Genomic DNA, 26,979 nt, shown 5'->3' on the forward strand with positions numbered 1-26,979 from the left:
GTGGATTTTTCACATCCGTGATGCCAGAGCTACGTTGACCTGAATTTTATATGTAGATCAAGCCTCAGTGGGTACATCTACACAGCAAAAAACCTCCCACAACAGTGAGATTCAGAGCCTGGATCTACAGATCTGGGCTCACACTAGGGCACTAAAACTAGTAGTGTAGATGTTCCCAGTTAGGCTGGAGCTCAGACTCTGAAACCTGGAGAGGGGAATGGGCCTTAGAGGGAACATCTACACTGCTATTTTTAGTGCTGTAGCACAAGCCTGAGTCTGCAGAACAGGGTTAAGACTTGATGCCACAGGTTTTTTATTATTATTTTTCTTTTTTGCAGCATAGAGACAGTGTCCTTGATTCTTCACCCACAAGGCTTGGTAATAGTATTGTGACCTGCAGAGACCCTTTAAGTATATATATTTGCAATACAATACAATTGTGTGTATAAGTATTATTTCCCCAAGACAGTTCTTTTCTCTCTCATTTTGCATTCCTCTTTTCCCTTTTTTCTTTCAGTACCCTCATTTCTTTCCCGTTTTCCTTCCTCCCCCCACTTTCAAAACATCTCAAATCCCATTTATGCTCATTCTTTTCTTCCCCTCCCTCCCTAGAAAGCCTTCATTCTTGGCTCCCTCTCTCCTCTCACCCCTGCACATATTTCAATATCTGCTTCTCCTCCCTGGAAGACATGGGGGTCGTCTTCCTCCCTGGGCAAGCTCTGACCACCGTGCATCCAGTTCCTCCTCCCCAATTGGGAACTCTTACTCTCAACAATCACCACCTACAGTGCTCTCTGTCTCCTCCCACTCACACACCCAACAGCTTCCATAGATCTAGCTACCTTCCATCACTGTACACAGCATCTCTACTAGGGGGCTATGCTGCTGTAGGCCATGTCTGCGTTACAGGGACTAACTTACCCATTACCCGATATATCTCCATTCCTAGGCTGTTAAAGAGCCATGCTGGTGGGGGAGGAGGGAGAACCACCATAACCCTTTTCCTTCTTCCTCCTGCTAGCTACAGGAGCTGGGGCCAACTAATTTGTCCTCTTCTTCCCAGCTGGCAGCAAGGGGCAACTCAGACAAAGCTGCTATGCAGCTTTTCCTACAGTCTGAGTGCAGCTCTTACCCTTGCACTGCTCCCACTTAACAGCTGAGCACAGGAGAGTCAACAGGGAGCAGCTGAGCCTTCCCCATCCAAACAAGGCCATTTAGGGGAGTAGAGAGAGAAATGCAGAAAGGTGGAGTGAGAAAGGAACTGTTTTCCTCCCTCTCCTACTCCCACTGGAAGTCAGGGAGACACATCCTCACAGTTACACCCATGCTTCAGTGACTATGTAGGCTGAGCAATTAAAAAGATGTCTGTATCTTTAAGAAAAAGAAAATTAATACTAGAAGCAGTGTCTCAGATGAGAACCTCAACAGAAGTATTACATCTAATTTTGTTCCTCTTAGTCTGGCAGCTATTCATTAAATATGATTGCTAGACTGCAGATTTAGAGTCCTATCTCATGAGATTCTGAGCACCCACCCATGGGAAATCTCTGGGAGATACGACCCTCGGACAATCATGAGATATGATCCCTTTATTTTTGTGTGCAATCTATGAGAAAAACAAAAACAAAAACCCCTTACATACTCTCTCTATATAACGTCATAGCTATATTGCGCGTCAGCCAAATTGATATTTTTTACCTAATTATTTCACTGAGCGGTTTTGTAAAGCTTTCTGACTAATGCTTTTGATGGAGGTTTTATTTTCTCATCATTTGTATTCAAAATGCTATCCCAAACTTTAAAATACCAAGATCATCAGTCAACCTTCCCCCCCGCCCACAAAAAAAACCCCAAACCCCCATGCATCCAAATAGATATCCATGCATTCTCACCTTTTTGAGCCTTGCAAGAAGACTGGCTACATGTTCATGCTGCTCTGTTCTAGCAAGGTCTTCTGCTGTTTTCCCATCCTGTTAAAGACAAGTTATTAAGTGCAATCACTTCCTTTTGTTTGCAACAGAAAAACATGTGCAGTGTAGCTCAGTTCTGCTCATGGCAGTAGCAGAATAAAATCGCTGTCAGAAGCAAATGGATTAGAAAAAACAGCCAGGATTAACCCCTAAACTGTAATTCCCCTAGTTTGTTTAATCATCCAATAAAAGATAAGAAAATCCCAAACAACCGCCTTTCTTTTGCAAAGTGGTATCTTGACATTACAGTAACAGGATGCTTTGGATTCAGAGGCTTAGAGCAGTGCCTGTACTCCCCTCTGAATGATCATTCTTCATTCTCCCATTTAAATATACATGATGTTAGTGGATAGCAGAAATATCTATATACATATTACATACCACATACAATTTTCAAAGGCCACCAGAAGGACATGCATCAGCATTTTTTTACTATGTAAAGCAGGTAAATTATGTTTATTAACACGTAAGCATTGACAGTGGTGAATTAGCTACTGGATCTAGGTTTTCAAAAAACAAACAGTGTATGAGGCTTGTGATTTAAACAGCTTCAGCAAGTTTTAAAGGAGAAGCAAAGCTGTCAAGAGCAGAATGCTGAAGACATTTAATTACCCATGTTTCATAGGTCAGCAGTTTAATATGAACTGAGTTGTAAGAAAAATTGCTTACTTTCTTTACTCTCTTAAGACTATATTAGTGGTACTGCTTTTGTGCTGTGTTTGATGGCAAAACAATTTTTTATTTATGATTCGATTTAACTTGTCTTTAAAAAAACCCCCACAAGTCAATAACTTTGCCAAGTTTATAAAAAATTGTTGGTAAATTAAATCTTTTGGGGTTTCACTCCTTATTCCCATCACATCCAATTTTTCATGCCAAATCTGCATTGTCATAGGAAGGATTATTATGAGCAATTGAGGTTTAATTAGCAGAGAATATGCCATTTGTGGGTTAGGCATTACTGGCTGAAGGAGGCATCTAATCCAATGGAGGGGAAATATAAGGAACAACATTACCCTTCCCTTACGTCAATCATTTTCTGGCTGTGAAGTACAGCATGTATTTGTATACTACATGTATTTGAAAATACACACATGCAGCAGAAATAGAATGTTTTTTGATAAATGGCTGTCCTACTCAAGCTAACTTTACAAATGCTTTACAAAGTAGGGAGCTAGATACTGGAAGAGCAGTGGCTAAGCAAATTGGCATTGAAAAAAGGGCCTAATTTTCCCAAGTGTGAACAAGTATTTAATATGTGCATGCAGAATAGGGCTCTTCTACACTGGCAAGTTTCTGTGCAGTAAAGCAGCTTTCTGCACTCAAAACTGCAGATACAGGGTCAGCTTTAGACCGATTCCCCCAATTCCTGTGAATCGGGCTCCGTGCCTAAGAGGGCCCCACAGTGTCCGGAGGAGGGACCCCACAAGGTAAGGCCCCGGAAGACAATTGCTGCCAAGGAAGGACCCTCCGCCGAAGTGCCGCTAGAAACAGCGGCAACCGATTGAGCTGCTGCTGAATTGCCACCACTATCTTCAGCGGCAGCTCAATCACTGCTGCCGTCTTCAGCAGCATTTCGGCAGCAGCTCTTTCGAATCGGGCCCCGCATGTCCTAAAGCCGGCCCTGTGCTGAAGTGTACACACTGCCAGGCCAATTTGTGTGCAGAAACTCCTCAGTTGCAGCGCTGCAAAAAACCCACCTCGATGAGAGTCGTAAGGCTATTTGCGCAGAGGCTCCAGTGTTCTATTGCCAGTGTAGACACTTGATTGCTTTCTGTGCTGTAATTGGCCTCCGGAACTGTCCCGTAATGCCTCAAGTGACTGCTCTGCTCATTGTTTTGTTCCCTGGAGACATGCACCCCCTCCTCTTTCAAAACACTGTTTCTGACAGCCCTTGCATGCTGATCTGGTCCAGGACACAAAGCAAACCATTAACGTGGAATGCTCCTGCTGTTGAACAGAGACAGGTGTGCGTGAGCGTATGTATGCACGCTATGCAGAGCGCCCAGGACGGGAGGTGGGGCCTGATGTTGGGGTTTCCCCCTCCCCGTGTCTCAGGACTGGTTTCTTCCTGTCTCTCTGAACTTACAAGACAGCATGCTGACACACTCTCTGTTCCCCCCCAAACATACTCACTCTCTCCCCTACTTCAGACACACATACACACACCCTGTCACACACTCGTGAAAAGCACTGGCAATGTAGTAGGATGCCCATGGAACAATGGGATTGGAAAACCTGCATCATCTGATGCTGTGCCAGCCCCATGAGGCATTGCAAACTCTTCCCAAAGTACCCTGTGGTTAGTTGCACAGTAGGATAGCTACCAACATCAAAAGGAGCACAGTGTGGACACACAACAGTGGTTTAATTCCAGAGTTTCAGTAAAAGCGGTATAACTTGTGGAGCAGAAACTTGCCAGTATAGACATACCCTTAGGCACGATTACTGAAAACTTTGATGCAAACTTGGTAATTGTACATGCAAACAGCTAGTTACATGTTTGCACACACATTATTCAAATTAAACACTTTGGGCATTTAAAATTCCAGAAGATACCAGATAATGTGAGGAACAATGAGATGCCAAACTCCATGTGTGCATGCAGCACACTTTTTTATTATTATTATTGTTTTTAAACATCTGAACAGATTGCATTTTCCAGGAGCATGAACAGGCACCAGCCCAGCAAGCAGCTGCTTGGGGCGGCCAACGGTGAGGGGCGGCATGTCTGGGTCTTCAGCAGCGCGTCCCTCACTCCTTCTTGGAGCGCGAAGGACCGGCCACCGAATTGCCGCTGAAGATTGAAGCGGCGGCGGTAGAGCTGCAGATCATGATCGCGGCTTTTCCCCCCCCCCCCTTCCCTTTTTGCTGCTTGGGGTGGTAAAAACCCTGGAGTCAGCCCTGGTTGAGAGTGATTTTCTCAAAACTACTAAAAACATTTATACACTCAAATTTCAAAATTAAATAAAAATTTGCAAAAATTACCAAGCTCCAGCCCTAAGTTAATGTTTTAGGCATTAAGGAATCCTGAAAAATGGTGCTCAGAAAAGAATTTAACTAAAAGCTTCACAGAGAACCACCATTAGGAACTTGCACATAAATTTAATATCAGACTCCAGTAAATTAAAAAAATAAATAAATAGAAACATCACTAAATCATCACATACTCTCTCCACTTCCCTCTTTCCACCAACATGCAACAATTGTGCACAAACAGCAGTTTCTCCTGTTTAATCAGTCAGCTTCTCCTGCCAGTCTTAGGCCAGGTCTACATTAGGATTTTACATCCACACCCGAGAGATTAGCTAGACTGAACTAACCCCCAGTGTACATGGCACAAGGTCGATGGAAGAATTCTTCTGTTGACTTAGCTACTACCTCTTGGGGAGATGCATTTCCTACCATCAGTGTAGACAGGCTCTACACAGAAGTGTAACAACAGCACTGCTGTAGTGTTTTAAGCATAGACATACCTTAGTGTCATCACAATTCACTTTGTCATCACTTTCAAAGAGATCTAAGCTAACTGGAAAAAGGAACACCTCTTCTGGAAGGAGCACGTCCAGTCCACACAGATACACCTCTACCCCGCTATAACGCGGTCGTGGGGAGCCAAAAATCCCTGCCCTGTTATAGCTGAAACCCCGTTATATCGGGGTAGGGGTGGCAGGGCTCCAGCCGTGATTTAAAGAGCTCTGGGCTCCAGCCGCTGCGGGGAGCCCTAGGCCCTTTAAATCGCCAGTGGAGCCCTGCTGCCACAGCCCCGGGGTAGGGGCGGCAGGGCTCCAGCGGTGCTTTAAAGGGCGGCAGGGCTCCAGCGGTGCTTTAAAGGGCCCCGGGCCCCCCCGCAGCAGCCGGAGCCCCGGGCCCCCCCGCAGCAGCCGGGCCCGGCCCCCGCCCCGCAGCAGCCGGAGCCCCGGGCCCACCCGCAGCAGCCGGAGCCCCGGGCCCCCCCGCAGCAGCCGGAGCCCCGGGCCCTTTAAAGCGCTGCCAGAGCCCTGCTGCTACCGCGCTATATGCGAACCGTATTATATTGGGTTGCGTTATAGCGGGGTAGAGGTGTAGTTATACCAATATAACTATAATGGTATAGTTCCACTGGTAATTTTCTACAGGTAGATAAACATTTGTTACATCACAATCACTTCCACGGTGTTTAATGCTGATGTTACAAATACTGAATCAAGTACTCCATAAAATAGGAGAATGAGGATAAACTGAAACGAAACAGCTTCAGTTTATGCACTTATTTTGGTAATTAGAAATAACGAATCCAGGAAAAAATAAAGGAAACTGGAAACTTAAAATATAGTTAATATAAAAAAATGTATTTTCAGGTATTAAATATGTCTGAGGCCCTGTAAAACTATAAAAATAGGCACAACTGCATTCACCCTCTCTCTTTTAAATGTTTCTCTCTCCTGTGTCACTACAAACTGGAGATATCAACAAGCCAGCTGAATATAGAGGGAAACAGTTGAAACTGGACTACTATGCCAAGTGCTGTCAAAATAAACAAGTAGATACATTTTTTTCTTTAATCTCATTTATCACAATCTCCGGTGTAATTTCTATAAGAGGGGAGCTTTGAAAAATATTGGGCTCCTGGCTACACAAATTATGACTTGACTTTCACCAATATGGACTTCAGCAGGAGTTTAGCCTGAATAAGATATGCTGAATAGGTCACATGGTATTTTAGGATGATCCAGCTGTATTTCTTTTGCAGACAAATGGTATTTGTTTGTTAAATATATGGGCAATGTTATGTGATAGCTTGTTGTTCTTCATCACTCCCCTGGATATGCTAATCAAGGGAACACTTCTCAACCCTTCTGAGAATGAAAAATACCTTAGGTGGTGCTGATGGAAGCAGTGGTGCAGATCAACATGACAGACAGTAATTGTTTTACAAGTATATCTGAATGCTAGCTCACCCATTCACTCACCCACGCATATATGCCATGAAATATTCTTTTCACTGCAGTAAGATGAAAACCTTTTGAAAAAAAATCTCTTAAAAAGATTTAAAAATGTGTTTATACAGGTATATGACTTGCAGGGAAAATGGCTAAAATTGTGCTTCAATGAAAATAGAGCAGCACAAATAACTCTCAGCTAAGGGCCTGTGGATAAGTGTATAGGATTCTGTATCTTAATTTGTTTTAAATTTATTATTTATCAGGGTAGGCTGCATCTGTCCATGGGCAACTTAGAATATTTGTCAAGCCAGAGTGATGTACTGTAGTCTAATAAAATTTTTACTGTTCCAAAATACAATTGTAATAGGAAACAATTTAAAACAAAAGTGATGGTCTATTACTGTAAGCAAACCAAGTAAGCAACATAACATTTGTTATACTTACAGAGGTTAAAGCTTCTACGTTGGCACCAGTGAGACAGAGGTACCTGACAACATCAAGGATTCCATTATTTGCTGCCAGATGTAAAGGTGTTCGTCCATACTAAGAGAGGGAGAAAAAATAGGTTAACTTTCTGTTGATGATGTGCAGAGAGCCTGACTTTCAGATATGTTTATTCTATGCTAGAGACATACCACCTGGCTACTGTATACATGTACCTACACAATTAAGGACTGGAAAAAAATAAGGTTCATTTGATTAATTTTATACTCGAAGTTTAAAATTTGAGCACAACTAATTTAAAGTCTGATTTAATCAAAAATAAGATTTGAATATGGGACACTTAATTAAATAAGTCAGATCTATAACATTTATGTGAAATGCCCTAAAATTTTCACTGGTGAGTGAGGATTTCTCTCTGACTTCCAGAAACATTAAACAGAAGTTTGAATAGGTAAATATGCCTGTTCCTGCAACATTGGCTTCATAAGCTTGGCAGCTGTGGATTCTCCTCCACAGTCACATATTGATCAAAGTGAACAAAAGAGGAGGGGAGTTAAGGAGATGCCTGCTCTGCAAGCCCAAAAGGTCACCGCTTCCTGAGAATGCCAGTGACAGAAATGTCTACAGGCAAGAATATCAAGGAATAGGGTAACAGTATTTGTAAACCTGCAAGAGAGCAGAGTACGCTGAGGAGCACCGTGAACCAAAACTTTTCTGAAAACACTAAAAAAGACTAAAGCAGATGGGTGGTGGAAGTGGAAGACAGCAGAGAGTTTGAAAATTAGAAAATGAATGGACGAGGTAAGGACATGGAATCAAGAGAGTCTAGATAGTAATTTGGGATCTAGAATATACAGGGACGATCTTTAAGAATATAGAAATATGGGATTTACCAATAAAAGTGGTACCAGCCTGTTGTCATTCAGAAATCATTGTCCTCCTGACCACAGCAGTCTGCTAGCTTGTCTTCTCTCATCTTTACCTTCTACAGTATTAAATTATTATTTTGTAAGAGTCTCACACTCCCATATCTTAGTTGTTCCTGATTCTCTCACTAATGCAATGGTCCTCGTATCATCCACTTCCTACCTCTCTTCTGTTCATATCAATAGACCTGTCTTTGGAACATTTTCTGTTTGTATCTCCTCTCTGCATCAACTTGTGTCTCATCTTCTTTCTCTCTTCTATAATTTCTCTGCTGTGACCCTAAATGCTTCCTTCTCAGAAATAAACAATTTTTCTCTTATTGTAGTAATAGGATTCCAGGATTATTACTTTTAAAGTCTCTACATAGTAAAAAATATTAACTGGAAAGATCTCCTTCCCCCCACAAATATATCAATATTAAGCTCTAGGGCACATGTCAAGTCAGCATCTTGCATTTATACTGGTAGATGTCATTTGTGAACACAAGATAAATGCTTCATTAAGTTAACTGGTTCACACAGTAGGGCTTGTTTTTCCAAGATAATGGCACTATCTCCGTATGCTATATGAAGAGAGCTCTTCTCTTCTAAAGACCTGGAATCCAAAGTCCATTCCACTCACACAGTCTACTACAGCCTTAAAGAGTAACAAGACAAAAATCCTTAACCATATGTGGAAGGCTTCCTGGTCCATTTAATTTTAGGTGTTTATTTTTTTCCACCCTACTTCTTTGAGGCCAGCCAAAGATTCTCAGTCATGAAAAGAGGTGCTAATCCAGCCTTTGGCTGTATTAACCCACCTTCCCAAAAGTGTGTTCTCAACCATGGATCTGCATTTAATTGCCTGATCAGTCACGCTTAAGCTAACACTAGGGGGTGGAGAGCTCATTATAATATGCTTTCCACTTGGCAGCTGCTGATCTTTAGATTTAAAAAAAATATTGATTGCACTGGGCCAGACTTTTAAGCCAAAAATCCACCACCTTCCATAGCTTTGTGTAGCACAGAAGATCACAGAGCTTTTGTAATGAATGGAAACAATTAGTAATATTGCATTACAAGAATACTTTTATGTTTTTCTAAGAACTAACACACCTTTTAAAATAAATGAGTCACAAAGAACAGCACAAAGACCTCTACAATTAATTGTTTTAAACTTAGTGGGATATAAAAACTGCATGATATTGCAGTATTCTCCCATCTTTAGACATAATTAGACATTCAAAGCAAAATACCAAGCACTAGCCACACAGTATGTCAGCAAAGTCTAATGGCTGACATTAAAGCTTTACAAACTAGCAACAGGAAAAATTCCAGAAGCGGGTTACCCTTATTGAATGATTCTAGGCAGAAAGCTAAAATATTAAACCTGTTAAGTATTGTATTTGCTTTTCATACACCCCGTTCAGCTCTATCAGAACGAGAGGGGCCAACAAAGCACTAGTAACTTGACTATCTGAGACACAGGCTACTAAATGTCACACCAGAAAGGGTTTTCTACAACTTTATGAAAATTTTTCACCTTCGATTAACAATAATCCTGTAATAAACAGTGGAATAAATGTTGTTTTAGAGGGGTATAATTTACTAACCAGTTCTGTGATTAAGTGTAGTTCTTACGTGAAACAAAAAAGTTGGTGAAAGGGTACAGTACTTGGTCTAGTGTCCTCAACTCTGGAAAACGCTAATATGGTCAACAACATTTTTATTAACTGATTTAAAGTATCACTGATGTTTAACTTCATAAAAATTGGCTTAAAACATGAACGTCACATGAATCCATTAACACAGGGTTCAGCAATCTTAGGCACGCGGCCTGGCAGGGTAATCCACTGGTGGGCTGCGAGACATTTTGTTTATGTTGACTGTCTGCAGGCATGGCGCCCCACAGCTCCCAATGGCCACGGTTTGCCATTCCCAGCCAATCAGAGCTGCAGGAAGTGGTGTCCAGCATGTTCCTGCAGTCTGCCGCTTCCCGCAGCTCTCATTGGCCAGGAACAGTGAACTGCGGCCACTGGGAGCCGCAGGGGGCCATGCCTGCGGACAGTCAACGTAACCAAAATATCTCGCAGCCCACCAGCGGATTACCCTGATGGGCCACGTGCTGAAGGTTGCCTACCCCTGCACTAACACAAAACTTGTCTTTAATTGGTGGTGGAATCTGAAGTTGATTTAAATCACTTAATAGCTGTATATGAGAATCTTTCCTCATAATTCAAAAGGAGGGTTTTTTAATATATAGAAGTACTTGTTATCAGTTCTATAAGTAAATCATAATTATTAATAATCATCTTTATTATTTAATTTAATACTCCTTTAGACTACCAACAGAAAATGAAGTATACAGCATTCCATCCACTCCCTGTTGCCTAATCATCTTCTGCAAGAAATAAAGCCATACTACCAAACATGTTGGCACATATATTAACATTAGGACAGAACAGAAAAGTTTGTTGATGCAACTAAATTGGTTTGTCTCTTTCTGCATGGATTTTCAATTATCTCAACTGCTCTAAAGTTAACCACAGCTCTACCTTTTTAAGTTCTTGAAAATGTTTTCTATTTGCACTTTGAAAAATAAAAGGATTTTTATACAATAATTGTTATAAATTAAGAGAAGCTCAGCCACCCAAAAAGGTAAGATATTTAACAGAGAAGTTCTGTACCAGCACTGTTTTTTGTTTACCTTATTTGTAACGTCCAAATTACAACTTGCTTCACAGAGTGCTATCACAATAGGGACATTCCCATCTTTGCAGGCCACATGCATAGGTGTGTTACCATGTCTGTCTTGGAAATCTACAAAACATCCCTGACCGATGAGAGTTTTAACTACTTCCATTTGACATCTTCTCACTGCAAGATGCAGGGCTATGTGTCCATCCTGAAATCACAAGACAACTGTTCAGTCACATTAAAAAAAAATCCCACCATTATGAAGTGATTTATACAAATTCAAGTATTTTTCCACAGATGTGTGGTAATGTAATGGTGGTAGTGTGTATCGTCCTGCCTTTTGGATCACAAGCCATAACAATTATATTTTCCCAGAACAACAAGTCTATTTCAGAACAAATCAACAGTTTTTTCTGAAAGTGGTACGGTGGCTAAGACATACTAGTGGAAGTGTTTGTTGCCAGAAGGTGGCCAATGCAAAAGTCACGCAATCTGCTTAGAGAATGGTAGCTTCTGAGTGGTGCAGCTCCTTCTGTATCTGAAACAACTTTGGAGTGGGAGGGTAGCAGGACTCAAAAGTGATTCCATTTAATTCTCTTATAAGCAAAATGTTTTATCAGTGGCATGCAGCAGACCTTTGAGATCAACACTGTTTAAATGCAATAGAAACTCCAGAAATAACAGTAATAACTACCATGACCAGTATGTTAATGTAAACAATGAAACTCAAGGTTTCTTCAATACCAGTCATGAGAGGTAAAAATAATTCTGAATTAGTGCAATTGTTAAAAAGCTGTAGTTTAGACCGTTGGAAAACAAATGATTTATTCTCTTTATCTGACACACAGGTATTGAAGGCAAGTGATAAATCCGTTGCCTTTTGTCCTTTAAAAATGAATAGCTTATTGCCAGTTACAAGAGTCAATATTTCAGTTATTTTCTGTATAAAGAATGTGTGTCAGCCATAAAGTGTGATGGACAGATAAACAGATTTAGTAAGGTGGTATTACATGAATACAGACATAATAATGGAATGGTTATTTCCAATATGATTGAACAAATCAGTCATCAACTTTTAGAAGCAGCCAATTTTCTCTTTATAATCCATTAGAGATCTTATATTTTAAAAAAGAATGATGGCTTGAAGCAGTCAAATAAAGTATTTTAAAGAAAGTAATTTAGAGGTATAAATAGTCCTGTATCACTCACATCCTCTGCATATAATTCCTGACTAAATGTGACTCATTCACCCGTAACTAACCTTGTCTGTTGCATCAAGGTCAGCTCCGTGTTCTGCCAAGCATTCCACAATATCATGGTAACCTCTAGCTGATGCTGTCAGGAGTGGAGTTTCCCCTTCTTTGTTTTTAATGTTCACATTACAACCTGCCTCACAAAGTGCTTTGGCAACAGAGTAGTAGCCATGCCAAGCAGCACAGTGCAAAGGAGTTTCTTCTTCCTATCAATATTGACAAATCAAAATAAAAAACAGCTGAAATGATGTGTTAGCAGTGCCCATTCCTCAGCTTGCACTGTAAAACCAGAAGAAGGGGAAAGAAAAGAAATCTGTCTATTAAAGTTAAATCCTATAAAATTATTTAGCATCATTATAATTTATTAAGATAACTTTCTCAATGTGGGTGTACTTCACCCTGACACACAAAATGATTGTGATAACTCAATACTGGCACCGTCTTGCTGTTTCCATGCAACTGAAGCTAATTATTTACCTAGGTTCTCTCATTTGAAAACATGTCCTCATTCATATGGAACTATTTCACTTATGTAGGGATTAGGCAAGTTGTTGAAACAAAAAATTTGGAGTGAGAACTCCAGTATTCAATTTCCAGATCTGAGTGTGATTTGCCTTCCACAAGTTATTTAAGGTTAAAGATTTTAAAGCATACCTAAGTGACTTAAAAGCATAAGCCCCATTTTCAAAAGTGACTAAGGAACCTAAGATGTGTTAAAATATTTATCTTTAAGCTCTAACTTAAGGTTTATCAGAGACATCCAAATGTTCTACAAAAGATGCAGTTGTAAGTGCAACGGGTTATAACAACAACAAAGCAGTTAAGATTAAAAGGGAAGAAGGGTCCTTCTGCCAAAATACAAGGGCAACGGGACTGTAGATGTAACCACCTCACCCCTCCATTGAGCTATAAGGTAAGGGACCTGGCAGATACTCAAAGCTCATACTACAGGTGATCTTACTCAGTAGAGAGGACTCAAGCTTTCCATGGTAACTGGAGGAATAATAGTCAGTCATGTGAAGCCTTTAGACATGCGTATATGGGGATGCCCTCAGCTGACAGACTGAGAAAGGGTTGGTTTTGCAATTTTCACCTGATGCCCTGTTTCTGTGACTGCCCGAGTCTGTTCCAGATTCTCCCATTGCAGACAGTATTTTGAAAGACTTGAGCCTGTCTGTAGGGACAAGGAACTCCCAAGGACTGAGAGACACTCAAGCTTGGAAATTGGGTTTTTTGGACGATACATTTCCCTTTTCACCTCCCCTAAATGGGCTCCAATTAATAGCTGAAATATGTTAAACATGTCTTCTTTAAAGAAATGCATGTTTCTTCTCTGAGTTTAATAAGTTATCAAAATTATATCTATATAATTGATAAACTCCTTATTTTATATTTTATATATATATAAAAATAAGGAGTTTATCACTTTGGCTCATCATTTTTATCAGTCTCAGAGAATTTTGGAAGGATCTGCTCAATAGCTGAGTCAATGGCCAGTCCAGGTGCTAGCTGAATCCATGAGGGTTGCACACAACTTGCACTTCTGCTGTGTAAACAGAGGTGCAGTTCTCTCCATCCTTAAGCTTCTGTAATTCATTTCAACATAGCTACTTTTATCCTTATAGAACACCAAGATATCTCATGTACACAGTTTATGAACAGTCTCCATTTATTACGAGGTAAAACACCAAAGTAGTTTTTATTTGAAACATGGTAGGGGACTATAAGGCAAGACCAGAAGTTATGGTTACTTATGCTGAATGAACTCATGTTTCTGTAGGAGGAAGAACTGATAGTACCCACCTTGTCTTGGAAATTGGGATTGGACCCAATGCTGCAGAGATATTGAACCACATCTACATGACCATACCGAGCTGCCACATGGAGCGCTGTCTCTCCAGACTGCAATTATAGAGCAAGCACATTCAAGTGTTATTTCATATGTCACACTCCCATGAATGGAACATCAGTGCTCTGTGAGTTCCACTCACTGCCTGGGAGTTTCTGGGTGGAATATGAAGTGTAGGTTTTAACATTTAATGCTCTAGATGGTTTTTGGCCCAATTACCTGAGAGACCACCTCTTCCCATGCCATACTGCCACAAATGCAGTCAGTGTAGACATTCAAGCTACAGCTCCCTTGTTATAAATGGGGGGAGCAACTGGCAGTTATCTGTGAAGGCCTTTCTTTTCTGGAATTTATTTCCCCACTGTTTGTCAGAGATCTGATCCGTCGACATACTCTATGATCCATCTTTTCTCCCTGGTACTTGGGGAGGGATGTATGTCTAAGGGGATAGAATTTTTGCCTGGGCTACTGGAGGCGAAGGTGCTGTAATTATCTGAAGCTTGATGAGAAGCTTATTATGTTGTCATACGACACTAAAAAGATAATATACAGTTTTTAAATGTTGTAACGGCTCCTAGAGCATAGAATAGAATTTTTATTCAGGTATTAACATCTTCCATAAAGCAAAATAAATGTTTATTTAGGCCAGGCCTACACTAGAAACAGGCTGCCCAATACAAACCTGATACAGCTTATCCAGCCAAAGTAATGTTTTTGCCAGTACAGCTTGTACCAGTACTCTGAGCAAAATAAGCTAAACTGGCAAAAGCACTTTTATGCTGGTACAACTGTGTCTATATGAGGACTCTTGTCGGCATAAAAATGTTAATCAAATCTCTAACTGACCTTATTACAATGGCAAAATTTTCTAGTGTTGACCTATCCTTAGTAACATTAGTGGAGATAAGGTAATTTTTCATTACCTCTGAATTGCACTGAACTTTGCTACATTCAATTTCAAGACAAAATTATTTTCATTCAGGATAAATGAAAACAGAATCCTGATATTATCCTGGACATCAGTGGGGGATCCTCTTTATGAGAAACGGAAGCATTTTCATTAAAGAGCGTGGGAAATGCACGTATATACTTATCACACTCATATGCATGGGTTTATTTTCCCAGTAAAAAGGACCATCACTACAAGACTACCAAACTAGCTATATTATTATTGTAACTTGACTTACAAAGACAGCCTTTGATACATGGCATAGCTGAGGACTTCTTCCTCAACAACTAGATCTGTCTCACTGATGAAGAATTTATCTATACTGCAATCAAAGGTGTGATTGCAGCTCAGATATCCAGGGCTAGGAAGTAGGCCTGCCTGGGCTAGGGTTAGGGTTGAAGTAGGTTAGTTTCCTTGCCACAGGGTTAATGTTCTAGGAGCTAGGTCTCCCGAGGCTAAGGTCAAGCTTCTAGGAGGTAGGTGTCCACAAGTCAGGGTTTAGGTTCTAGGAGGTAGGCTTCCCCAGGATAGGGTTAGGGTTCTGAAAGGTAAGCCTCTCTCAGCTAAGGGTAGGGTTGTAGAAGGTAGGCCTCCATGAGTTAACATTAGGGGCTCTAGACGGTAGGACTCCCTGTTGTAGGTGTAGCACTGTAAGATGTGGTTCTTTCACAGACAAAGGTTAGGTTTCTAGGACCTAGGCCTTCCTGGTCTAGGGTTATGATAGAAAGAAAAAGGTTTCCCTGGGCCTGGGCTAGGGTTGCATGAGGTCCGCCGGCCCGGGCTAGGGTTAGGGCTGCAGGAGGTCGGCCGGCCCGGGCTAGGGTTAGGTTTCTAGCACTAAGCACTCTGCAGGGTATGTTTAGGTTTCGAAGAAGTAGACATCGCCAGGCTAGGGATAGGGTTTGAGGCAGTGGGACTCCCCAGGTAAGGGTTAGGTTTCCAGGAGGTATTTCTCCCCGGGTTAGGATTATAGTTCCAGGGGGTAGGCCTCATTTGACTTAGGGTTCGAGTACTAAGGCCTCCCAGGATTAGGGTTGCAGGAGGTAAACCTGCCCCAGGCAAGGGTTAGGGTTCTAAGAGGCAGGCTGCCCCAGGCGAGGGTTAGGGATCTAGCACTAAGTGCTCATCAAGATAGGTTTATTTTCCAGGTTAGGGCTAAGGGTGCAGAGGGCGTGCCTCCCCAGGCAAGGGTTGCGGGAGGTAGGCTTCCCCGGACTAAGGGAAGTTTCTATGAGTTAGGTCTTCCACAGCTAGGATTAGGGTTGTAGGAGGTAATCTGGCTAGCATGGCTAAAAATAACAGTAAGCTGCCGGTAATACCCTAAAATACAGTTAATTATTTATAAAAATATACTCTCAGCATTTAAGTTGACAATGAAAAGAGCTTTTTCCTTACCTTATCCTTAACATCCAAAGGGCATTTACTCTCACAGAGAAATTTCAGAGTTTGTACATGACCATGTCGAGAAGCCCAGTAGACTGCATTAGATCCAGCCTGTTCAAAATATTTGATTATAAAGGTAATGAACAAAAACATTACATTTCAGGATATTCACTAGGCTATAACTTTGTGCGTGCACACACACACACACACCGACGTGTGTGCTGAACAACAGTAGGCTCATCCACAGGCAAAATAAGCCAATGAAACAACAAAACCAAGAAAATTTCCACAAGTTTTCCAGAACAGGCAGCATTAGAGATTTCATCGAACCTTGACGTTTTGGTATTTCATGTCTGTTGAACAAGAGTTAATATCAAATTATCTTAACATCCCTGTATTCTCTTAAAAGATAGTTTGCCAAGCTGCTGGGGGTGGAAGGAAGAACCACCAAACAATATTTCATGGGAAAAAAATACTCTCTCAAATATTTTAAGTCAATATATAGTGATTTAACAAGTTAGTGGCTCAGGCAACTTACATTATTTCAGCCAAAGCCACCACATAACATTTTTTTTAAAAAGCATAAATGTTTTTCACAAAGAATCTCCATTATAGCCTTTGCGTTTTAATAGGAATGACAGTTCAAGTAATTAAACAGTACATTTATCATTCTGTAGCGGTTTCTTAAAAGCACTCTGGCTAATTTGGTGTAAGAGAAATATGAAACTAATCCAATGAAGACAGTTTCTAAAGTAGAAACAACCTTTTAAGATTAATAACTTGAAATAATTTACTACATTAGCTGAAATAAAACCCACTAATATGACAGAAAACTCGCTAGTAGCAACTAAAGTTGTTAACAAAAGGAGAAAATTTATTTTTGTCTTTTTGCTATAGCAGAAACTGGATAACTGTATTTGCTAATAGTTTCTTCTTTCTTTATTTCCGTAAAAGATTTGTCATGACCTGCTTGTCTCCTGCTAAAATGTACTGGAACTAAAGAGCACTTAAATAATTAATTACGACAAAATAGAATCCTGACCTTATCCTGAATATCAATACGGGATCCTCGCTTTATGAGTAACTGAAGCATCTGAATGTTTCCACAGCCAGCAGCAATTAGCAGTGGAGGTGTTCCATGCTGAAAACAAAGAATAAAAAATGGAACAATTATGTCTTTTGAGAGATTTGGATGTGGAGGGGAAGAGTGCTGAAATAGCAATTTGGACTTACAAATTTACAAAGGAACTACTGATTTTCCATGTTATTGAGAGAAAGTCACATTTAAATAAATGGTCTACAGGGAACAATCTACAAACATGGGCCAGCGTTTTCAAATTAGGGTGTCTACAATTAGGTTCTACATCTATATTTATGACCTAAATAAACACAACCTCATTTTCAAATGAGTTGGGCACCTGAAGTTCTCCTCTAGTTAAGCTCCTAAATAAGGTTTTAGAAGTCTGAATATAAGCAGTGGGTACATTATTTTAGAGATTCGTGCCATCTTTCTTCCTGCCTTATCTGGCAATTTCATGTGACTGCACCACGAAAACAGACCACAGAGATCTTCAAGATTTTTTTGCTAATGACATCATGTAAAAATCATCCCATCTCAGAAAACAGCTGAACAATACACGTCATCTAACACTACCTATTAGGGCTGTCGGTTAATTGCAGTTAGCTCATACCATTAACTAAAAAAAAAAATAAAAATTAAAATTAATCTCAGTTTTAATCGCATTATTAAACAGTAGAATACCAATTGAAATTTATTAAATATTTTTGGATGTTTTTCTACATTTTCAAATATATTGATTTAAAATTACAACACAGAATACAAAGTGTACACTGCTCACTTTATATTATTTTTATTACAAATATTTGCACTGTAAAAACCATAAACAAAAAAAAATAGTATTTTTCAATTCACCTCAAACAAGTACTGTAGTGCAATCTCTATCAGGAAAGTGCAATTTACAAATGTAGATTATTTTTTTTTGGTTACATAACTGCACTCAAAACCAAAACAATGCAAAACTTTAGAGCCTACAAGTCTATTCAGTCCTCCTTCTTGTTCAGCCAATTGCCAAGACAAACAAGTTTGTTTACATTTATAGGAGACAGTGCTGCCCACTTCTTAATTACAATGTCACCAGAAAGCGAGACCAGGCGTTCACATGGCACTGCAAGGTATTTACATGCCAGATGTGTTAAACATTTGTATACCCCTTCAAGCTTTAGCCACCATTCCAGAGGACATGCTTCCATGCTGACGACGCTCGTTAAAAAATAATGCATTAATTAAATTTGTGACTGAACTCCTCAGGGTAGAATTGTATGTCTCCGGCCCTGTTTCACCCGCATTCTGCCATATATTTCATGTTATAGTAGTCTCAGATGATGACTCAGCACATGTTCATTTTAAGAACAATTTTGCTGCAGATCTGACAAAATGCAAAGGTGGTACCAATGTGAGATGTCTAAAGATAGCTACAGAACTTGACCCAAGGTTTAAGAATCTGAAGTGCCTTCCAAAATCTGAGAGGGATGAGGTGTGGACTCACTACTTTGGATTGTTATTGAGCAGAACCCGTCATCAGCATGGACGCATGTCCTTTGGAATGGTGGTTGAAGCATGATGGGACATATGAATCTTTAGTGCATCTGGCATGTAAATATCTTGCCAAAAGTGGACTTGTAGGCTCTAAAGTTTTACATTGTTTTATTTTTGAATGTATTTTTAGTACATAATTCTATATTTGTAAGTTCACCTTCATGATAAATTCATTGCAGTACAGTACTTGTATTAGGGGAACTGAAAAATACTATTTCTTTTGTTTTTTACAATGCAAATATTTGTAATAAAAAATATAAAGTGAGCATTGTACACTTTGTATTCTGCATTATAACTGAAATCAATACATTCAAAAATGTAGAAAATAACCAAAATATTTAAATAAATGGTATTCTATTACTGCTTAACATTGCAATTAATCACAATTAATTTTAATCGCTCGACAACCCTACTACCTATATCATATTTTCTGTTTCTTATTTCTGTAGCCTGGGCTATTACCTTTTTTAAAAAAAATAGTCTTACAAATCCAATTTTGGCAAGTGAATTATCCAAATATACTCAATTTTAAAAAGGCTGTTCAAAGAGCCACCTCTGATGCCCTGAATCTGGGATTCAAAGGGAACATTTTAAATGCAGGTATGTTCACCTGCATTAAGAAACAGTTCCTAGCAAAAGCAAAGGTTGATTCCAAGAATAACACGTTTTAGGAGAGCAACTGCTCCAAGCTGTGCATTGGAAACATGAATGTGAGTAAATATATTACATCATCATTATATGGCTGTTAAAAATACAGTTACAAAAGTTTTCTTGTGTATTTATTTGGATATGCACTAAACCATCTTTAATCTTGCTCCCAATCCTGCAATCCTTTACCGTAGTCTTAAAGAAAGAAAGAAAGAAAGTTACCAGTTTGACAGTTGGATTTCAACCACCTCACAAATTCGCTTGCATGCTCCTAACTAATATTCACTCCCCTTTCCCTTCAAACACATTCCCTTCACACCAACACATACATTAAAGCCACTGGTATCCAGGCTGTCTCCTTTCCTGCTCACACTACACCAAGGATACATGTCCCACCCCACCCCACCTTCTCTATCAAATCACTGAAATGTAGGACTGGAAGGGACTTCTATAGGTGATCTAGTCCAGTCCCCTGGCTAGGGCCGGCTCCAGGGTTTTTGCCGCCCCAAGCAGCAGCCAAAAAAATTATTGTGATCTGTGCAGGGGCGGCTCTGCAGTAGGCTGCTGCCCCAGCCCTGCGAGCGCCGCGCCGCCCTTCCCCCGGAGTCACCTCTTCTCGCCGGCTCCGGCGCGGGGGGGGGGGGGAGGGCGGGGAGGCTCGTGGCTCCGGGCATGCGGCGGCGGGTCCGACGCCGGCCGACGGACGGACCTGCGGCTGCGCCGCTCGCAGGAGCAGCGCCGGGCAGCGGGAAGCCCGGGACCGCCCGCCGCGCGGCACGCAGGCGCGTCCCCGCCCCCCAGGGGGTGGGACCTGCCGCCGCCGGCGCCGGCGCTCCACGGAGCCCATGCCCACCCTCCCCAGGATGCCGCCCCAAGCGGGCGCTTGGCCCGCTGGTGCCTAGAGCCGCCCCTGGATCTGTGGCAGTTCAGCGGCAGCCCTACCGCTGCCACTTCATTCCTCGGCGGCAATTTCATGGCAGGTCCTTCGCTCCAAGAGGGAGCGAGGGACCCGCCGCCAAAGACCCAGACATGCCGCCCCTCTCTGTTGTGGCTGCCCCAAGCACCTGCTTGCTGGGCTGGTGCCTGGAGCTGGCCCTGCCCCTAGCATTGAGGCAAGACTATGTAGTGCCTGACATCCCTGACAGACGTTTGTCTAACCTGTTCTTAAAAACCTCCAATGATGGATACTCCAGAACCTCTCCCTAGGTAATTGGTTCCAGTGCTTAACTACCCTGACAGTTACAAAGTTTTTCCTAATGTCCAACCTAAACCTCCCTTCTGCAATTTCTCATAGGTCATGTTTTCTAGATATTTAATCTTTTTTGTTGCTCTTCTTTGGACTTTTTCCAATTTGTTCACATCTTTCCTGAAGCGTGGTGCCCAAAACTGGACACAGTACACCCCGCTGAAGCCTTATCAGTGCTCAGGAGAGTAGGATAATTACTTCTTGTGTCTTTCTGGCAACACTCCTATAATACATCCCAGAACGATGTTCACTTTTTTGCAATTGTATTACATTGTTGACTCATATTTAATGTGATCCACTATAGCCTCCAGTTCCTTTTCTGCAGCACTGCTTCTTATATTCTTCTTATATACTATTTCCTATACAAATAGGAAAGTATTTGTATTCTTTCCTAAGTATAGTAGTTTACATTTGTCTTCATAGAATTTCATCTTATTTAATTCAGACCATTTCACCAGTTTGTCAAGATCATTTTGAATTCTAATCATATCCTCCAAAGCACTTGCAACTCCTTCCAGTTTGCAAACTTTGTAAGTGTACTCTCCATACCATTATCCAAACCATTTATGAATATATTTACTGTTTCCCCCATATGCACAAGGCTTTCTACCCTGTAAAAGAAGGATATTAGGTTGGTTTGTCATGGCTTGTTCCTGACAAATCCCTGCCATTACTTATCAGCTTATTATCTTCTAGGTGTTTACAAACTGATTACTTGCTTCATTATCTTTCTGGATATTGAAGTTAAGCTGACTGGTCAGTAATTCCCTGGGTGGTTGTCCTTATTCCTCTTTTCATAGATGGGCAAATACAGTACCTTTTTTCATTCCTCTGGTATCTCTCCTGTCCTCTACAAATTCTTAAAGATAATCATTAATGGCTCAGATTGCTCTTCAGCTAGTTCCTTAAGTATTCTAGGATGTATTTCATCAGGCCCTGCTGACTTTAAGATATCTAACTTGTCTAAGTAATTCTGAACTTGTTCTTTTCCTATTTTAGCTTCAGATCTTATCCTATTTACACTGATGTTTGCTATGTTAGTCATCCGATCATTGTTAACTTTTTTGGTGAAAACATAAAAAAAGCATTTAACACTTTGGCCTTTGCTATGTTTTCTGTTACTGTCTTTCCCTCCTCATTGAGTAATCAGCCTGTCCTTGGTCTTTGTCTTGCTTCTCATGTATTTGTAAAATGCTTTCTTGTTACCCTTTATGTCCCTAGCTAGTTTAATCTAATTTTTTGGCTTGGCTTTTCTAATTTTGTCCCTACATGCACGTGGTTTTTTTTATATTCATCCCTTGTAACTTGATCTAGTTCTCACTTTTTGTAGGACACTTTTTTTCAGTTTCAGATCATTGATGATCTCCTGGTTAAGCCAGTGTGAGATAGCATAGCATGCATAGCTACAGCAAGTGCTGCAAACACACACATATCCATTGAAAAAAGTACAGCAGGAGTTTTTCTCCCACCCTGTAGCCCATTGCACTCACAAAGGGCAGGCTCCTGCCAATGTCCTGCACACAGGTTCATGCACACCTGCATGTTCTCCTGTGATGTTGGTATGGAAAGGGGGAAGGTTTTGACTGGAAAATGAAGTAAACAACACTCCTTTCCCTGAATCCACCCCCACCCTACCAATTTCCATCATGATTTAAAATATCTGTGGTTATATTTAATTGCAAGTCTTAGGGATTTTTCTTTTTATTACCAAAACTTAAATTTTGTGCTTCTTTTCAAGCAACAGTACTCCTTTACATTTCAGAGGCCTAGAAAAAAAATATTATGGCTTCCATATCCAGACAGTTTGAGAGGAATGAACAACGAACTCCTAACATAACTTTTCCTAGGACAGCTTAAAGCCATTTGACTGTTAGTCTTATTTCAAATATTACATTTCTATTTTATAGCCACATCACTCTATATAAGAACAAACAGATATCTGCCCCCCTCACACACACACTTGTCACAGCACAGACCTACCACCATACCTTGTTGGCTTGATTGACATCGTAATTAGTCAGCGATCCCAGGAGATGCTGTAGTCCAGGAACATTGTCATCATTGATGGCATGAATGATGGCTTTCATCACAAATGAATCCTCCTCATCCTCAAAGTTAACAAGGAAATAGAAAAAAAATCATCATTAGCTTTCAAAATAATAATAGTAAAAAAAAAAAAATCCCCCAGCACCTGTCAGGATAAGGAAAGAAAATTACATTTTCAAAGCACTGTACAGCCATTTAGCTGCAAGACTGGAAAACGTATTCACAGGAGTCACGTGGCTAAAATGTAGGAACACTACTTGGAAAATTTACCCTAATAAGATGTGCATTTTTTTCCACATCTGTACACATTATTTACTGCATGAGATTCCAGAGAAGTCTTTCTCCCACATTGTTTCCTTACTGGAATTTTCCATGTATCATCTAAATGGAGAGTTGTATAAAGTAAAGCTGAAGATGCAAGTTATGATAGGAACTTGTTTAAAAAAATGTATCTAAAACAACAAGATAAGATGCAGGTACAAACCTTGTACTTCCCAGGGGTGATCTGTGTTCTCCATGGGTAAGTCAGCAAAAAATTCACAGAAAAGAAAATCATGTAGCCTGATTTTTGAATCACTCTAATCTTCCTTATCCTGAGTTTATTAATGTTTTAAACACTAGCACTTGCCTGCTAAAGAGTTGGTGTGACATATCTTCAATGGTGATTCAGTGTTAAAAAGTATAGCAATAGGAACAAGAGTAGTATGGGTGATAGAACAAATATCACGATAAGAAAAGGAAAGTGGAAGTGAGAACATGACTTGCACAGGAGGGATAATGGGAGGATAAAATGGGTAATGAAGTCTCTGCAGAATTTTTGATTTTTAAGACTATTAATGCTCAGAAAAAAGTATGTTTACTTCATTCTAATGCATTAATGTTTAAGCTTTGCTGATCACAGGATATTTCCTAAAGACTGCATTAAAACCTGAAGAGCAAGCTAAAAAGAGAAAGCTTCCGGATTTACAAGTTTCTAACTATACTCCCAAGGGCTTAAACTGAAAAGGCATACATCTGCATAAACTGAAAGGAAGTTTGTTTGGCATAGGGTCTAATATACTCTCTGGGCCCATCCTGCAAGGTCAGTGGGAGAGGAGGGTGCTCAACATCTCTCAAGGTACGTAAACATTGAAACTGGAAGGTGTGATTGCAGCTTGTGCAGAGATACCAGAGCTAGCTTTGATCTAGCTAGCTAGTTCAAGAACCAACAGCACTATAACTGCAGCAACAGGGGTGGTGGCCTGGGCTAGCTAGATCAAGTATGTCTACATGTGCTGCAATCACAACTCCTGATTTCAATGTAGACATATCCAGACTTACACTTGCAGATTGACCTTTAGGTCTTTAAAAATCCCTCTTACATTCAGAAAGAGTATAAAAAAATTAATTAAAAATGCCCTTCTGTCTGCATTTCACTTATTGACATTGCTGTCAACCATAGAACTTGGGTGCAACTAAAAGTTTGCCCTTTCTGAATCATCCTGTTCTTCTTGACTAATTCAGAAGGTCAAGTAGACCAGTCCAGGGGAGAAAGGGAGGAACAGTTGCTATGGTAATAAATCAGGATGTTGCAAACACCTCATTAGAGAATCATAAGCACGTTTTTTGCATTTCAATAGCGTCTGTCATCTTGAACTCTCTCCACAAGTTATACAGACACACCGCTGATATGCAGCTGCTAGCTACATCTGAAGTTGGAATGCAGGAATCAGGTAGCACAACTAAACACGACAGTAAGTAGAAAGGGTAATTTTGTGAAAGGACTCTAGGGCAAGCCTCTCCTCTCCTCTATGCCATTCCAGAATACTCAGAATTGCCCTCCAGTGGCTTCAGTCAAAGCCAGAAGATAGACATGACACACAGCAAACAAGTTGTGATTCAAAAAAAGGTATTGACAGAGTAGAACTCAACACATCTACCTTGGATGAATGAAGGGGCATATTTCTACTGGTTGCTTTTGCTATCTTACTGTGAAGTTACACCCTGCATAGCCCCATTATGCTAACTCTAATTGGAGCCTCTTGGCCCTATCTAATTAATAATACACAAACAGGTGCACAGAATTTTTTTTTCCTAACCCTGCCAATGAACAGCTGTGGTACGATTTGAAGCTCTAGAGCAGGGGTGGGCAAACTACAGCCCACAGGCCACATCCGGCTCTCCAGCCGATTTAATCCGGCCCTTGAGCTCCTGCTCAGGAGCAGGGTCTGGGGCTTGCCCTGTTCCTGCACTCCAGCTGGGAGTGGGGTTGGGGGCCGCTCTGCGCTCTGTTTAGGGGCAGTCAGGAGGGGTCTGCACACTGCCCCTGCAGCTCCCATTGGCTGGGAACCACGGCCAATGGGAGCTGCAGGGGCGGCGCCTGCAGACGGGGCAATGCGCAGAGCCACCTGGCCACGCCTCCACATAGGGGCCAGAGAGGAGCCATGCGGCTGCTTCCAGGAGCTGCTTGAGGTAACTGCCACCCGGATCCTGTACCCCCGAGCCCCTCCCATGCTCCAATCCCTTGTCCCAGCCCGGAGCCCCCTCCTGCACCCCCCAGTCCCAGCCCAGAGCACCCTCCTGCATCCCCAACCCCTCATCCCCAGCCCCACCCCAGAGCCTGCACCACCAGCCAGAGCCCTCGCCCTCCCACCCCCAACCCCCAACCCCCCGCCCCAGCCCGGAGCCCCCTCCTGCACTGAACTCCTCATTTCTTGCCCCATCCCAGACCCCGCACCCCCACCCTGAGCCCTCACCCCCACTCCATGCCCCAACCCCCTGATCCCCCCCCTGCCCTCTGAACCACTTGGTCCCACCCCAGAGCCCACACCTCCAGCTGGAGCCCTCACCCCCTCCTGCACTCCAACCCCAATTTCATGAGCATTCATGGCCCGCCATACAATTTCCATACCCAGATGTGCCCTTGGACCAAAAAGTTTGCCCAGCCCTGCTCTAGAATGTGTGTGTCATACATTTTCCATTCTATCTGCCATAACACAAAGGGCATTCCATAACTGTGTCAGTACAAGGGACAATTCCTTCTTACACCTTGAAAACTAAGGAACTCTACAGACTTCTATGGTTTCCTGACTGAGACATACAGATCTCCTAAATCTAAAGCATGCTAAGCAATTGTGCCTTTACTGTGGTGAGCCCTCGGGTGCGCGACTCCTTAACACCCATCTCAAGTCAGCTTGCCTCCACTTTTACATCTGACTGCTTTACTTATTCAAATTTGGCTACTGCTTGCTCATAATTATTTCCTTTCCCTCACATGTTTTCCTGAAACATTTACATTGTAGCAGCACCTACATTTTTATTCATTTTAAATATTCTAAGCTTTTTTGCTAAAAAATAATGGTTTATATCATACAGTACTCTGATCAACTGAGATGTATTGATCATTTGCAGGTTATTTTATCATTACTATGGTGTGAAAGTTTCTCATGAATCAACCTACAATAACATGATAAATAAATTTGAACCACAAGTTATTGGACTCAATGCAGAAGTTAGTGAATATAATTCTATAGTCTGTTATGCAGGAGGTCAGAATAAATGATTATAATGGACCCTTCTGGCCTAAAACTTCCTGAATCTATTCTTGCCACATTGGAAATAATATCCATTTTAAAATATTTCAGTATTCATGTTGGTATATGTCAGAAAGTATTTAAAGCATTAAACCAATAAAAACATATGCTTACCAGAGTATCATCGCTCCTAGCAACACTCATGTTACTTCTGGATAAGAAGGATCTTGATAATCTTTGGCACAATGAAATTAAGCGTACTGATTGCTTTTTAAAAATAAGAAAAGAAAAGCTATTTTTACTTAAAATACCAAATACAACATTTGTGATAGGAAGATAGTTCTTTTAAAACAAACTTTATCACCACAGAAAAGGAAATTTGTGGTTTTAAACACATTCAAGTGGAAAGAATTTTTGATAAATCAGGTTTTTCACTGTTTATGCTGTTTACTCATTGGGTTTCATCTGTACTGGGAATAAAAACAGACTTGTCTGTTTCAGTAGAACAACAATGGGTAGCAAGCATTGGATTTAA

General features: G+C 41.0%; 1 protein-coding gene across 3 annotated transcripts in view; it reads right to left on the reverse strand.

Moving 5' to 3' along the window:
• Nucleotides 1-26,979, reverse strand: part of DAPK1 (death associated protein kinase 1) — a 125,721-nt gene that overhangs the window by 18,500 nt on the left and 80,242 nt on the right. For all 3 annotated transcript variants that reach the window (XM_039544075.1, XM_039544076.1, XM_039544077.1), the window contains exons 11-19: nucleotides 26,619-26,711; nucleotides 22,875-22,994; nucleotides 17,418-17,516; nucleotides 16,388-16,486; nucleotides 13,998-14,096; nucleotides 12,203-12,400; nucleotides 10,952-11,149; nucleotides 7,340-7,438; nucleotides 1,893-1,970 (exon numbers count right to left, since the gene is read on the reverse strand). In XM_039544075.1, the coding sequence (XP_039400009.1) occupies nucleotides 1,893-1,970; nucleotides 7,340-7,438; nucleotides 10,952-11,149; nucleotides 12,203-12,400; nucleotides 13,998-14,096; nucleotides 16,388-16,486; nucleotides 17,418-17,516; nucleotides 22,875-22,994; nucleotides 26,619-26,711 (1,083 nt within the window). The remainder of the gene's footprint in view (nucleotides 1-1,892; nucleotides 1,971-7,339; nucleotides 7,439-10,951; nucleotides 11,150-12,202; nucleotides 12,401-13,997; nucleotides 14,097-16,387; nucleotides 16,487-17,417; nucleotides 17,517-22,874; nucleotides 22,995-26,618; nucleotides 26,712-26,979) is intronic.

The sequence above is a fragment of the Mauremys reevesii genome, linkage group 6 (assembly GCF_016161935.1).
Source record: "Mauremys reevesii isolate NIE-2019 linkage group 6, ASM1616193v1, whole genome shotgun sequence".
Classification (NCBI taxonomy): domain Eukaryota; kingdom Metazoa; phylum Chordata; order Testudines; family Geoemydidae; genus Mauremys; species Mauremys reevesii.